Source organism: Eriocheir sinensis, chromosome 10 (genome assembly GCF_024679095.1).
Source record: "Eriocheir sinensis breed Jianghai 21 chromosome 10, ASM2467909v1, whole genome shotgun sequence".
Taxonomy (NCBI): Eukaryota; Metazoa; Arthropoda; class Malacostraca; order Decapoda; family Varunidae; genus Eriocheir; species Eriocheir sinensis.
Window position 1 is genome coordinate 2,120,178 of NC_066518.1, and position 15,175 is coordinate 2,135,352.

Consider the following 15,175-nt stretch of genomic DNA (forward strand, 5'->3'; position numbering starts at 1 on the left):
CATGTATGTTAGTATTTTTCTCACATTTTTTTAAGTGCACTGGGTTTCCTGGCATTAAATTAAAGTACATTATAGTATTTCCTTACACGCATCTCATAACGAGTGGTATTTATTTGCTTTGGTTCTTCCGACTCCGTTTATTTATTACATCCGCTTGATTTTTTGCTTTCATTTGCGTCGATAAACATTCCCCCTGCGGCCCGTATCTGCTCCCCCCCCCTGGTCCCGCCCCCCTTCCGACCCACCAGCCAGCGGTGTATCAGCCTCGTGGCTCTACGACATTGATTTATCGGCGTGTTTTTTCCCTCCAAGTGTATTTTGCTGTCTCGGGTTTATCTCCGTTCCTATCATTAGAGAAGAGGAAGTGTTTTTTTTCTTCTCTGCACTATGCCTGAGGCCCATCTGGAATTCGGAATAAAATGTAATATATATGTAGCGCTGCGTGTATTAAAGGATTAATTAACCAGGCAGGGCCCTTGACCGCAGATTCAGATAATTAAGCCTCAATTAACTTAGGAAAAAAGAAGACATTTTCATTTTTCATCGTAATCTTCAGCATTTTTATGGACTATTGTTTCACGCGATAAGTTACTAATATCAATGGGTGCCTAATGACGTTTTGAAGTATTCTTATGTACAGATATCTTCACGCTTTTCAGCTCATGATTAGGGGCCCTGGTACTCGATAACGCATATATGTACTGGCATGGCCAGCTTCCTCGAGGTTGGGCGCTCTCTATCGTGTCCGCCAGTTTACGCCAAGACCTCGAACAAAGAATCAAAACACAGCTACTCTAGGTAAAAAGATGTTATCAATATCGAAGAAAACGCTGGGCATGAGGGACGAGTACAAATCTAATTGCAGAATTTCAAACCATCCAGGAAGTTAACTTGTTGAACGTCTTGTCGAGAGAAAGGGGAGGAATGTGTAAAGGAAGATGATCAAAATGTGTAAGTTGAGTAAGAGGTCGTAAGGTTATTGACGAGGTGCAAATCGAATAGAAGGAAAGAGGTGGTTGTGAGTGGCATGGGTGGAGCAGCGAAGATAAGAGGCAAACGGAGGAAAAGGAGAAGGACGAAGAGGAGGAGTCGATTCGGAGAGAGAAGCAGCAGAGGTTAGTAATTAATTTGGGAGACGTTCACTCCTTCCTTCCTTCCTGCCGTCCTGAGATCGATGGCGAGGCATTACTTCGAGGCGGACCCACGGCTGGACTGCAACCAAGCCGCTAATTGCAGACATTTCAACAATTATATTATTGATTTTGCGATTACTCTCTGTAATTACTTTTACTACTTCAATTTATTTTCTGTCGTCACTGCACTTACGGTAAAAATAACTCACTCCCACATTATTACTATATTACTCTTATCATTGTTATTTATGTCGCTTTTTAAATTCATTTTTATGCACTGTTGCAATGAGAAAATAGTACGGTGACATATATTTGCTAATTTAAAACTTATCACCATTATTACTATTATTATTATTATTATTATTATTATTATTATTATTATTATTATTATTATTATTATTATTATTATTATTATTATTATTATTATTATTATTATTATTATTATTATTATTATTATTATTATTATTATTATTATTATTATTATTATTATTATTATTATTATTATTATTATTATTATTATTATTATTATTATTATTATTATTATTTTCATTACTGTGATTAATGATATTATAGTTAATGTTGCCTTTTTTTCTTGTTGTTTGTTGTTTTAATAAGTATACTCGTATATTGCAATACAATAATACAAAAATATATAACTATCATTATTACCGTTATAATTAGTTATTCTAATATTTCCTTTGCATATCAATTCGGTTAAAAATATTGTTACTACTGCTACTGTTTTGTTACAATTAGTAAGGCCTCTCCTCCTCCTCCTCCTCCTCCTCCTCTTACTACTATTACTACTACCAGTACTTCTACTACTACTACTACCACTACTAATAGTACTACTACAACTACTACAACTACTACTACTCTTGCTGCCGCTGCTGCTGCTGCTACTGCTGCCGCTACTAGTGTTCTTATTAAAACTACAACTACTCCTACAAATAGTACTAAGGATAATAAATGAACAAATAAATAAACAAAAACCACTTCCAGCTAAAAGCAGGATCCACACGTCAACACGGCAGGAAGTTGAGGGAACCACCCCGCCACTTAACGGAGGAAACGACTGCTGAAAAAACGTACGATGGTGGTGGCAGGGTGGTGAAAATAATAATGAGAAAGCAATAAAAGTAATGTTACAGATAATAATAATAATAATAATAATAATAATAATAATAATAATAATAATAATAATAATAATAATAATAATAATAATAATAATAATAATAATAATAATAATTTAACTACTAAGAAGATAGATGAATAATATTAACATTAACAATTATATTTTTAATGATTATCTCCTCTTTTCTTGTCGATCAGGAGGTAAAAACGATTTTAATAAATACGAAGGGTACAAGAATGTTGCTATCAGTAATTTGAATCAGGGAAGGAAATAGCTAATAAAATGAAATAAAATCCAGCTCAGACTCCTACAAAGAGCTGTGAAAACAATATCAGGGGTCCCAGTGATGCTATAATTAGCTTTTCACATCGTAATTCTCCACGCCTCCCTTTTCCTTCCTTCATGAATATATAACTCTCTCTCTCTCTCTCACACACACACACACACACACACACACACACACACACACACACACACACACACACACACACACACACACACTGGATATGATCAGTTGAACCACTTCTTCTCGCGCCATCCGACAGTATCCTGCACTCTAATTAATCAATAGAGTATCAGGTCTTTCTTTTCAATTTTCTGCCACGTTTGAAGGAAAGGAAGATGGAGATGAAGAAAACCGTCTATTTTTTTATTTTATTTCCTATTCCCAGAGAGTTACATTTACCTGCTGCTCTGCTCATCTTTCTCGACAAAATTTAGTCATCGAATCTCAAAAAAAAAAAAAAAAAAACTTAAGAAGAAACCTACACCTTCAATCTCCTTCTTCCTTCACTTTCTATTATATCGATATCAGAACGCTTTCTTTTTTCAATTAATTTCTTTTAGCTCCGTCACGTTCTCACTTCAAATTTATCACGAAAACCTCTTTCCTTCCACATTTCTTCCTTTTTCATTTATCTCAAGTCCTTTTCCTGTGTGTGTGTGTGTGTGTGTGTGTGTGTGTGTGTGTGTGTGTGTGTGTCTGCAATGTCTCTGAGGACAATCTCGATGATGATATTAAGTCCTGAAATTGTTGTGACACAGTGGGATTGTGAGTCTCTCTCTCTCTCTCTCTCTCTCTCTCTCTCTCTCTCTCTCTCTCTCTCTCTCTCTCTCTCTCTCTCTCTCTCTCTCTCTCTCTCTCTCTCTCTCTCTCTCTCTCTCTCTCTCTCTCTCTCTCTCTCTCTCTCTCTCTCTCTCTCTCTCAATCCAATAATACAATAATGGAGTTGTGTTCGGTATATGTTGGTTCCACTGGAATTCAATAAATCTGAAATTCTGAATGTGTCGATGTTTTGCTGCGACTGATCACTTCACCCAAAACACTGGAGCGGGAGGAAGGACGGATACAGACTGGTCAGGACTGATCAGGTAGAAAAGGTGGAAGAGCACAAAGGAAGAAGCAAAGAAAGTGAAAAATATGATATAATTGAGCCAAGAAGTAGATTCCAGTAAGTAGAACCATTATCTCGGAAGCAAGACATTTGTAGGAAACACTCATCCTGTAAATTGTCACGCGCAGTCCTTCCAAGGAAACAATACCAGTAACACCAACCTCCTCCTCTTTCTCCGCCTCCTCCTGCGCATCTCTTCAGTTAATATGTACACTATACAGTAATCTTTCCCAGAATTAATTTATATTTTAGAAAGTACCAGTGTGTGTGTGTGTGTGTGTGTGTGTGTGTGTGTGTGTGTGTGTGTGTGTGTGTGTGTGTGTGTGTGTGTGTGTGTAATCGTTGTACAAAACTGGCTACAATTCTGGGAACAATATTTGCATTTTTTTCCAAAGCGATTAACGAGAATGAAGCCGATGGTGCTTAAATTGAAGAAAAGCGACAATATTAATGGACTTTTTATCACTCGTAAACATTAAACGTTCCGAAATTAGTGTGATGAATGCTTTTATTCATGACATAATTCATTTGACGTCTACATTAAAATGCATTTGCCGGTAACACAGATAGAAAAAATAAATGTCATGTCAACACCGAAAAAGAAATACAGACAGTTGTTATAACACATTTATTTTATCAAGATGAACTTCCTCATCACACACACTCTTCTACTGAGAACATTTGAACGCAGACATTGCAAGGGAATACTTTTGCGTCCTTGGCCAACCCTGCATTGTTGACTTTATTAAAAATGGACGCTGACATTCCTATTAAAAATATTAAATGACACGAAGAACAAAGCAAAAGTAAGCTTTCACATTCCGTCTCTTAATTACTGTCTACGAAATAACATTACTCTCGCTAAAAGAGTTAGGCGCTCCGGGGAGCCGAGTGACGTCGTGTTGGCTCCACGCAACCACGCCCACACACGGGTGCGCAGACACACACACACACACACACACACACACACACACACACACACATACACACACTTTGGGAACGACACTTGGAGGAAACACAGATCTAGGATGGATTGAGAGAAACATCGCAAAGAGGGAAGAAAAGAGACACGGAGAGGCTGTGAGAAAAAGAGGGCGTGAAGATAATCGCAGAATAAACTCGGCAGAAGAAACCAGTCGACATGAACCCAACATATGACGAGCAAGAAGAAAACGAAGATGAGAAAGAAATGGAGAATAAGGATGAATAGGAGGAGGAAAATCTTTAACGAGGAACGAAGTAAGAACGGAATTGACATGGAATGGGGAGCAAAGTCAGACAACAGAAACGTCTTATCTAGTTTTGGAAAGGCGAGAAAGAGAAGAGTGGGTGTGGTAAAGAAATGGAGTACTGAGCTGACTATGGTAATGTTGCACGGGAGGAGTGAGTGAAGTGTGTGGGGAGGTCAAAAGTCAAACAGGCCCATGGAACAACAGCACAAACATCGCAGCACCTCCATAGCGGCCAGAACAACAAGCTGATGCATCACAAAAAAATGTAAAATACGGTAAAGGAAAGCTGCCTCGTTTATCAAAGAACGGACGAGGGAGGACAAACAGATACGGTAAAAACAGGTGACCAGCCAGATAACGCACGGGGCCGTTTGAGGCAGGGAGGAGGAGGAGGAGGAGGAGGAAGACGAGGAAAAGAAGGAGGCGAGAGGAGAAAGATAACATAACACAATTTAATCTTTTTTGGCAGCACACACACACACACACACACACACACACACACACACACACACACACACACACACACACACACACGGACACACAAAAAGAAACAATTATTTCCCAAACTCTCCAAACTTTTGAAATCAAGACCAACTTTTCCCTCTGAGCTACAGGCACAAGCAGACCACGGACGAGAAAACAATACGGCTGAGGAGAAAACAGAGGGAGCAACAGTGTAAAGAGAAGACAGGCAAATTATTGATATCAAGGGTGTTCGTAAAGTTATAATGACGCTTTAATCCTTGAAATAGGGAAACAAAAACACCAGAAAGACACCAGAAAAGGACACTACAGGGACCAGCACCTCGCCGTCCCCTTTACAAGAACGGATGGCTTCCTCGGCTCCTCTATTCCAGGCACACCATAAACTCAGCAGTCGACGTTAACGCAACACATGGCGCGTAAAAAAAGTGAGGATGGGAGAGAAAGGGAAAGTAACAATGAGAAGGAAGAAATACAGTAATGAGGATACAAGTAGGAATATTGCGTGAGAGGAGCATGAGGAGTTACATAGATAGTCTAGATAGATAGTTACATAGTTGTCTGATGCTATTGCCGCAGATACACCATAGTTCACCGTTTTTCATAAGTTCGGGTGCGCTTCGAGTACCTGGATCAGACTTGTAAATACCACTTAATATTCATTTTAATTCATGGTATATTTGCAAGTGCTAAAGATTGGATCTCGCTTCACTGCTGAATCTTTTGGCTGTCGCATTTATCAATGTTTACGACATTTTCAATGCGTATATTTACAATAAATTACGAGAGAGAGATACAGGTGAATTACATTATACCCACTTGAAGTTTCGCAACAGCGCATAAAATTCTTAAAATGTTGGTTTGGTGGTGGTAATGGTGATGGTGGTGGTGGTGGTGGTGATGAAACAAGTAAAGGTGGTGCCGGTGGTGATGGTGGTGGTGACTTAGCTGTAATGGTGGTAGTGGTGGTGGGGGGTAGGGTGTTGGTAGTGGTACTTACTCTGGTAAAGGTGTTGGGGGTGGTGATGGTGGTGACTTAGCTGTGATGGTGGTAGTGGTGGTGGTCGTAGCGGTATCTGTGGTGCTGGTTGTTGTAGGAGGTGACTGCCATTTGTGGAAGTGGTAGTGGTGGTGATAGTGGTGGTTGTGGTTGTGGTGGTGGTGGTGGTGGTGGTAGTGGAGGTTGGTGACTGTCATTTGTGAAAGTAGTGGTGATGGTAATTGTGGTGGAGGTTGTGGTGGTAGTGGTAGGGCTGGTGGCAGGGGTGGTGGTGGTTGTAGTGGTGGTGGTGGTGGTGGAGGTAGAAGCAGGTGAGTGTCATTTTTGTAAGCATTGGTGGTGGTAATGGTGGTGGATTTAGCGGTGGCTGTGGTGGTGGTATTGGTGGTCGTGGTGTGCTGGTTATTATGGTGGTGGTCAAGGATGGATGAGGCCCTGGGTCGCGCGGCTTGAGGTCTCGCTGGCACCCTGTCCGCCGACATTGAAGGGGCAAGAAGGAGGCTGACGACCGGGAGGAATGTTTAATTTAACCTCCTTGGGATTGGCCGGATTGAAGTGTTTTGTCCTTGGTTTTTAGTCTTTCCTCTGTATGTAGGTCACCAAGCTGAACAAACAACCACACCAAATCAGGCAGGTAGGCAGGTACTTAAATAGTTAGTTAATAGCTAGTCAGACAGCTAGGAAGAGTTAGCTGGTTAGATATTCAGTTAGATAGTTAGTACGTTTTTTTTCAGTATTTTGTGTTTATCATATTTTGTTGTGTTGATACTTTTTTTTGTTGTTTATTATTAGTTCCTTCTCTTTAGTCGTCTGTTTTACGATTCATTTATTTGTTATTTCGCTCGTATTAAATAGATGAATGAGAGGAAATGTCCGGAGGGAGAAATGTTCAAAAGGGAATATGTTAAGGGGGGAGTATGTCCGGCACCCTCTACTACTACTACTACTTCTACTACTACTACTACTTCTACTATTACTTTTACTACCACTACCACTGTACTACTATACTACTACTACCACTACTGCTACTACTACTACTATTACTAAACTATTTGCTACATGGTAAAGCCAACATTTGATATCGTTTGTCTTATGTAAAATCTGAAGCGGTCTTCGTAGCCACGCATGAAGGCAGGGCCGTATACCTCACAGTCCATCGGGGACCCTCCACTAATACCCGAGGGGTCCCCCGTTAAATGTAAATGTTCGTGGGTCTTGTAAGCGGGAAAAAGATTCATAAAACTACATGCATTCATCTAAAACAGTATATTCCAAAATAGATCATTAAATTTAGTATAAGTTTTTCAACTCGGTCAAACATGCGCCCATTTGCTTAACTATAAAGGAATAGATAAAATATTCTTAATTCTTTTGAATGGCAACTATTCGCAAATAAATCTTGATAAGTAAGAAAATATAATGCACTCTTAGCCATGGGTCGTTAGATCAATATAGATTTGTTAAACATGCAGGCAGGAATTGGTTTGCTAATAGAATGGTAGACGAATGGAAGAGACTTGGCAGTCGTGCATGTGGTGAATTTCACTGTGATAGGCACACTATTATTAATAGGTAAGGTAAATTCATTAATAGGATAATAGTTTTATTGTAAAGGTTTTCATTGATAAGATAAGAAATACAGCTAAAGCTCCTCCCCTGAAGGTGAAATAAGAGCGACGGTCACTAAAGGAAGTCTCGCTCCCCGGGAGTGTGGCTCACGATGTGGCTCGCGCCTGCGCCGGGGGTCACTGGTGAGTGTGTTACCAGGCTGCTTAGTGAAGCAAGACAATGTACACAACGACAGCACAGATGGCCGTGACGTCCAGGAAGGCATCATCCTCATCAGACCAGTCATTACCGGTTATCAATTCGAGGGCTTCCCATGGATCCTCATCCTCGTCAGACCAGTCATCACTGGTTATCAATTCGAGGGCATCCCATGGATCCTCATCCTCATCAGACCAGTCATTACTGGTTATCAATTCGATGGCTTCCCATGGATCATTCTCCTCATCAGACCAGTCATTACTGGTTATCAATTCGAGGGCTTCCCATGGATCATCATCCTCATCGGTGATGGCGGCCACCGATTCGGCGGATGCCCATGGATCATCACCCTCATCAGACCAGTCATTACTGGTTATCAATTCGAGGGCATCCCATGGATCCTCATCCTCATCAGACCAGTCATTACTGGTTATCAATTCGAGGGCATCCCATGGATCATCATCCTCATCAGACCAGTCATTACTGGTTATCAATTCGAGGGCTTCCCATGGATCCTCATCCTCATCAGGCCAGTCATTACTGGTTATCAATTCGAGGGCTTCCCATGGATCATCATCCTCATCAGACCAGTCATTACTGGTTATCAATTCGAGGGCATCCCATGGATCATCATCCTCATCAGACCAGTCATTACTGGTTATCAATTCGAGGGCATCCCATGGATCCTCATCCTCATCAGACCAGTCATTACTGGTTATCAATTCGAGGGCTTCCCATGGATCATCATCCTCATCAGACCAGTCATTACTGGTTATCAATTCGAGGGCTTCCCATGCATCATCACCCTCATCAGACCAGTCATTACTGGTTATCAATTCGAGGGCTTCCCATGCATCATCACCCTCATCAGACCAGTCATCACTGGTTATCAATTCGAGGGCGTCCCATGCAGCAGCATCCTCATCGGTGATGGCGGTTACCGATTCGGCGGATGCCCATGTATCATCACCCTCATCAGACGAGTCATCACGGGTCATTGCTTCAAAGACTGGCCATGGATCATCACCCTCATCAGACGAGTCATCACGGGTCGTCACTTCAAGGAGTGCCATTGGAACACCAGCCTCGTCAGACGAGTCATCACGGGTCATTGCTTCAAAGGCTGGCCATGGATCATCAGCTTCATCAGACGAGTCATCACGGGTCGTCACTTCAAGGAGTGCCATTGGAACACCAGCCTCATCAGACGAGTCATCACGGGTCATTGCTTCAAAGGCTGGCCATGGATCATCAGCTTCATCAGATGAGTCATCACGGGTCGTCACTTCAAGGAGTGCCAATGGAACACCAGCCTCATCAGACGAGTCATCACGGGTCATTGCTTCAAAGGCTGGCCATGGATCATCACCCTCATCAGACGAGTCATCACGGGTCGTCACTTCAAGGAGTGCCAATGGAACATCACCCTCATCAGACGAGTCATTACGGGTCATTGCTTCAAAGGCTGGCCATGGATCATCAGCTTCATCAGACGAGTCATCACGGGTCGTCACTTCAAGGAGTGCCATTGGAACACCAGCCTCATCGGTGATGGCGGTCACCAATTCGGCGGGTGCCCATGGATCATCAGCCTCCACGGACCAGTCATCACGGGTCATTGCTTCAAAGGCTGCCCATGAATCATCAGCCTCATCGGTGATGGCGGTCACCAATTCGGCGGGTGCCCATGGATCATCAGCCTCCACGGACCAGTCATCACGGGTCATTGCTTCAAAGGCTGCCCATGAATCATCAGCCTCGACCACAGCAGCAGAGGTCACCAAGTCTGGGGCTGCCCATGAATCATCAGCCTCCACGGACCAGTCACCACGGGTCATTGCTTCAAAGGCTGCCCATGAATCATCAGCCTCGACCACAGCAGCAGAGGTCACCAAGTCTGGGGCTGCCCATGAATCATCAGCCTCCACGGACCAGTCATCACGGGTCATTGCTTCAAAGGCTGCCCATGAATCATCAGCCTCGACCACAGCAGCAGAGGTCACCAAGTCTGGGGCTGCCCATGAATCATCAGCCTCCACGGACCAGTCACCGCGGGTCATTGCTTCAAAGGCTGCCCATGAATCATTAGCCTCAACCATAGCAACGGAGGTCACCAAGTCTGGGGCTGCCCATGAATCATCAACCTCCACGGACCAGTCATCATGGGTCGTCACTTCAAAGGCTGCCCATGCATCAGCCTCATCGGTCGTGGCCATCCCGTCAGTGGCCGCATGCGGTGCAGGGCTCACCGCCCGGATGGGCTCGCCACACCGCCTCCCGTTGCACCGGAGGCTGGTGAAGGCGGGCCCGTCGTCACAGAAGAGAGAGAAGTGGAGGCCGCTGATGTTGTCCAGCAGCCAGGCCAGCGGCATGGAAGAGGTGAAGACTGGCTTCCCAAGCGAGGCGCATTGCACCCTGACGGCCGCGTTGCCGTCTTTCTTGCACAGCTTCGCCAAGGGCACACGCAGCTCACCCTCGGCGTGGCAGCCTTGAATCCCTGCGACGCAAGACCAACCTTCCACGGGGAACTTGACGGAGGCGACCGTACGCCTCCTCTTCAGGCAGCAGGTGGAGTCCTTGCACGAGAGCTTGATGGAGTCCACCAGGGAGGAGCCTCGCTCCAGGGTTACCCACACGTTGAATTTCTGTCGAGATGCAGAGTTTCCCATCGTTGTTTCGATGTGATATAAAAAAATTATCCGAGTATTGAGGAAATCGGTGTTCGGTAATAAAAGGAGGTGCTATGTCCATGAAGACCGATTCACCTCCAGCAAATTATTTCTGCTATAATCTTGCCCAGTCGGCTAAGTAGTGCAGTTCACGCGCCGGATGGCGGGTGACAGGGCTGTTGCTAAACTATAAAGGAATAGATAAAATATTCTTAATTCTTTTGAATGGCAACTATTTCCAAATAAATCTTGATAAGTAAGAAAAAATAACCTTGCTTAACTTTTATTTCATGCATAATGCGTGGATAACATGCCTTGGGTTCTTTACACATTAGTTATTTCCCAGTGTGTCGCGTAGGTACTCTTTCCCTCCATATCTGTTCCCTTTATCCCGTGTCCGTGCATTGCGATTTCTTAATTTTAGTTGCCTTTCTGCCTACTACACCCCTGGATTGTTACTAATGAGACCAGAGGACATCCAATACCTACTTCCTCTCTACTAGGCTCTTGCCTAGTCGGCTAAGTAGTGCAGTTCACGCGTCGGATGGCGGGTGACAGGGCTGCAGCAACACGCTTCTTCATGTTGTTTAATAAGAACAAACCAAATAAAGGAAAATTCTAATTTTCGAGAGAGAGAGAGAGAGAGAGAGAGAGAGAGAGAGAGAGAGAGAGAGAGAGAGAGAGAGAGAGAGAGAGAGAGAGAGAGAGAGAGAGAGAGAGAGAGAGAGAGAGAGAGAGAGAGAGAGAGAGAGAGAGTAACAAAGAGGAAGAAGGGAACCACAGTAACAAAGAAATGTAAGGAGACAGCAGTGCAAGTGGGAATAGGGATTATCGGTAGGTGGCAAAACGACCATCTCAGGGCGCCTCCAAGCACACACACACACACACACACACACACACACACACACACACACACACACACACACACACACACACAGCCACATCTATGCGCCCTGAGGGGAGGATGAGGGGGCCCCCATTCTGCCATTTAATCGTGCGGCGAGTATATTTACTTATAATTACCAAGTTAAATGGTTAGTTTAAGATAGTCAAACAATTATAGTTAATTTGTTAGATCGTTAGATGGTTAATTACTCGAAGTTAGTTAGTTAGTTAGGTAGTTAGGTAGGGAGGCACAAGGTTGTGGTGGTGGTGGTGGTGGTGGTGGTGGTGGTGATGGCGGCGGCGGTGGCGGGGGTGACAGAGGACATGCAGGTGGCGGCAGGTGACTCTGAAATCGCCTGGCATCACACGAATTTTCTGCCATGCACCGAGCAATTTCAGGCTGAACTGCAATGAAACTAAATAGAGTGTAGAGCCGTTTCTGTTTCTTCAAATGGCCAATTCCCGCCACGGTCGCCGCCACAACTGCTCCCCGGGATATCATGGTTTGCCTCGTCACCGCTGCTATTACGGGTCGTCTCTGCCGCCGCTGTCACTGTCGCCGCCACGGATGTCATGTTTGCATCGCCGCCGCCGCCTGAACACCACTTACAGCCCCGCCTCGCTCCATCATGTAGCGCTGGCTTCGTTCGGAGTGTCTGATACCACAAGCAAGCTTTCACCAGTTGTCTCATATTGTCATGCTCGGGGGTGACTGCGGAAACTCGTGCGACACTTGTGACAGAGACAACACGAGTGACAGTTTCATCTGTCGCGAGTATTAAAGAGAATGGATGGTATTTTCCTTCAACTTAGTGGCGACAAGAGCTGATAATTTTGCTTGATCTTATATGGATGGGTACAAAAGGCAGAAAAGAAGACTACAAGAGGCCAGTGAATTGACACATGCCGCAGTTCCAAGTTACTGACCATCTGCTTTCCAAGTCTATAATCTTTTCGTAGAGTATTTCGGCAGCACGTGATAAACATCCATTCAACACAGGGAAAAACAGCGGGACAGCCTTGAATGACGATGCTATTACTTCCCCCAAGGCAAGATGAAGCTTGGATAATGATGAGGTCTAACACACGGCCGCGAATGTTACACGAGAACGTCACGAGGACACTATTCCCTTGCACAACATTATATAGCGCAGTCGACCCTTCGTACCGCCGTCCCATCATGATTGAGCCCCGACACTTTCCCCTGACCTCACGGCGCCACCACTTACCTTTGCCGTCAAAACATGTGGTGCGTGTAATTACAACGTTGGGAAAGTTGGTCAAATATGCATAATGGCTTTGTCGGGCCATGATATTTGTGTTCCTGACCTGATAAACGTGTGTGTGTGTGTGTGTGTGTGTGTGAGAGAGAGAGAGAGAGAGAGAGAGAGGAAGAGAGAAAGTTTAATCCTTCTTCGCATTATCTCTGCAGCTTCTGGTAATTAATCAAGCTCGCATTTCCGTTTCTTCCTTCAAACTTTCTCGGATAACACATAATCTGCCCTGTGCTTCACCCCTCCCCCGCCATCCCTCACCCGTTCCTTAGACTCACACCTCACGCTAAAAATTTCATACTAAACCATTTTTTACACTCAAGGCTCTTTGTTTCATCTTTCTAGCAATCTTCTACCTCTTAAATTTCGCTGCAATATTGTGTTTCATTCTACATAATTTCTATCTATATTTTCATGTTGACTACTCTTCTGAACTTGCTAACTCCATGCCTCCCCCTCTCCCGCGGCAACGCTGAACACGGCTTTGTATTCTTGCTCATCACTTCTCTATCCAAATCCCTTGTGCAAGAGTTAATCAGTATCTTCATTCTTTTATCCCTTCTGCTGATAAACTCTGGGACAGCCTTCCTTTGTCTGTATTTCCTTCCGTGTACGACTTGAACTCTAAGAGGAGAGTATCAAGAACCTCTCCACCCGAAATTGACCTCTCCTCTGGCTTCTCGCTTATTTTTACTGTTGCCGGAGCAGCGTCTAGTGGGCCATTTTGTTGCTGTTGTTGTTTTTTACCCTTGAGCTGCCTCCCTTGCTGTAAAAAAAATACTCCTAAACTATTAAAATCCCCAAAAGCCTTACAAGTTCGTCTTTTCTTTATTCCCACACCACATCACTCCCTTGTCCTGGATTATGGGTGACCTACAAAACATTCTCTCACCCCTGTCCTTTCGTATTCACAAGGCAACATTTTCCATTCCACAAAATCCTACCTCATTTAACCTTTTAGACATATAAGCATAAGATATCTTCATCCCACACACCCGCCACTCATCACACTCATCATTTCCCCGACCTTTCTTTCGCCCTCTTTTCCCATTAGCTTCTCCATTCATCCCTGTATTAACTCTCATTTCACTTTTTCTTTACCCTCCATGCTTGCTCTCTGCTCCCCACGTTTCTCACCCTTCCAATCCATTCCACATCGCCCCGTTCTTAACACTCCCCTCGCCCTTCCCCCTCCTCTCATCCAGCCTTATGTGACCAAAATGTTATGAGTAAACTACAAGCTCGCCCTCCCTTGCCCTATACTTCCTGCCAAAAAAGTTTGCATCCCTTCCAGCCCAGTCCCACCGCGCCCTACCTTCCCTCTCCTCTCGTTCCCGCGGCGTATGTGACCTAAAACGTTAGAAGTAAGCCACCATCCAGCCCTCAATTGCCTAGTACTTCAAAGCAAAACGTTCATATGGCGCGCACTCCCCCTCTTCCCGCCCTATCCCGCTTCTCGCCCTCCGTTCGCCGTCCTGTCCTGTGACCTAAAATGCAGCAAGTAAATCACCAACCAGTCCTTCCCTGCCCTGTACTCCTCGATAAAACGTTTTCACCCCTTCCAGCGCCGCCCCTCCCCGCTCTTCACCCGCGTCCCGCCCCACCCGTGTCATCCCTCAGCCTAATCTGGGACCGAAAGATTTATGTCAGCCTCCCGCCTTCCGCCGCCGCCCCGTCCCATCCGTCACGCCGCGCCGTTCGTTCTACTTTCTTTCATTCCGAAAAACTACGTTGTACATTGGGCGGGTCCCTGCGGCACTACTCTGCATCGTTTTGCTTGTCCAGGAAGTTCAAGTTCACGTGATGAAACACTATTCTTTTATAATGCTTTTATAGGCTTTGTACGTGCACGGCAGCGTGGGACCAAGGTTTAAGAGGAAACGTGCAGGAGATGGATATAATTTTGGAGAGTAAATTGATGCTTAAGCCTTTAAAAACATTCAGCCGTGTTTTATTATATTTTTTTTATCACATTAATGCGTAACGTACTTTTCTTGAAATTTCCAAGTTACGGTGTAGTAACGATTTCGTTGTCGGTCGTTATTTAGTCGACTTCCACGAAGTTAATCTTTACTGTGTATTTGTTTAGACAAAAAAATATTGAAACTATCAAGAAAATAACGAAAAACGTACATAGACGTGAAAAATGTTAGTGCTATTTTTCTCAGCATTCTGTCTGATGAGAAGCGACGAATGTTAGAGT

General features: G+C 44.2%; 1 protein-coding gene and 1 long non-coding RNA gene across 5 annotated transcripts in view; both read right to left on the bottom strand.

Moving 5' to 3' along the window:
• The window catches only part of LOC126996436 (uncharacterized), a 183,896-nt gene that overhangs the window by 61,282 nt on the left and 107,439 nt on the right, over window positions 1-15,175 (bottom strand). The window lies entirely within an intron of this gene.
• On the bottom strand, window positions 7,961-10,842 carry LOC126996433 (clumping factor A-like). Of its 4 annotated transcripts, XM_050856864.1 has the most exons (3): window positions 9,794-10,842; window positions 9,514-9,685; window positions 7,961-9,399 (listed from the first exon to the last, which is right to left on the bottom strand). In XM_050856864.1, exons 1-3 carry the CDS (start codon window positions 10,811-10,813, stop codon window positions 8,150-8,152), a joined length of 2,442 nt encoding a protein of 813 aa, XP_050712821.1. In that variant the 5' UTR covers window positions 10,814-10,842; the 3' UTR covers window positions 7,961-8,149. The 4 variants fall into 4 exon arrangements, with proteins under 4 accessions (XP_050712821.1, XP_050712823.1, XP_050712822.1 ...); XM_050856866.1 differs by lacking the exon at window positions 9,514-9,685 and having other exon boundaries at window positions 7,961-9,343; XM_050856865.1 differs by having other exon boundaries at window positions 7,961-9,285; window positions 9,514-10,842.

What these genes read in the sequence shown, in the direction of transcription:
- LOC126996433 (XM_050856863.1), bottom strand. Translation starts at nt 10,813, where the DNA reads ATGGGAAACTCTGCATCTCGACAGAAATTCAACGTGTGGGTAACCCTG. An exon ending in TGATGACTCGTCTGATGAGG is followed by an intron (nt 9,400 to 9,513) that starts GTGATGATCCAT and finishes CATCTGATGAAG; the next exon opens with CTGATGATCCATGGCCAGCC.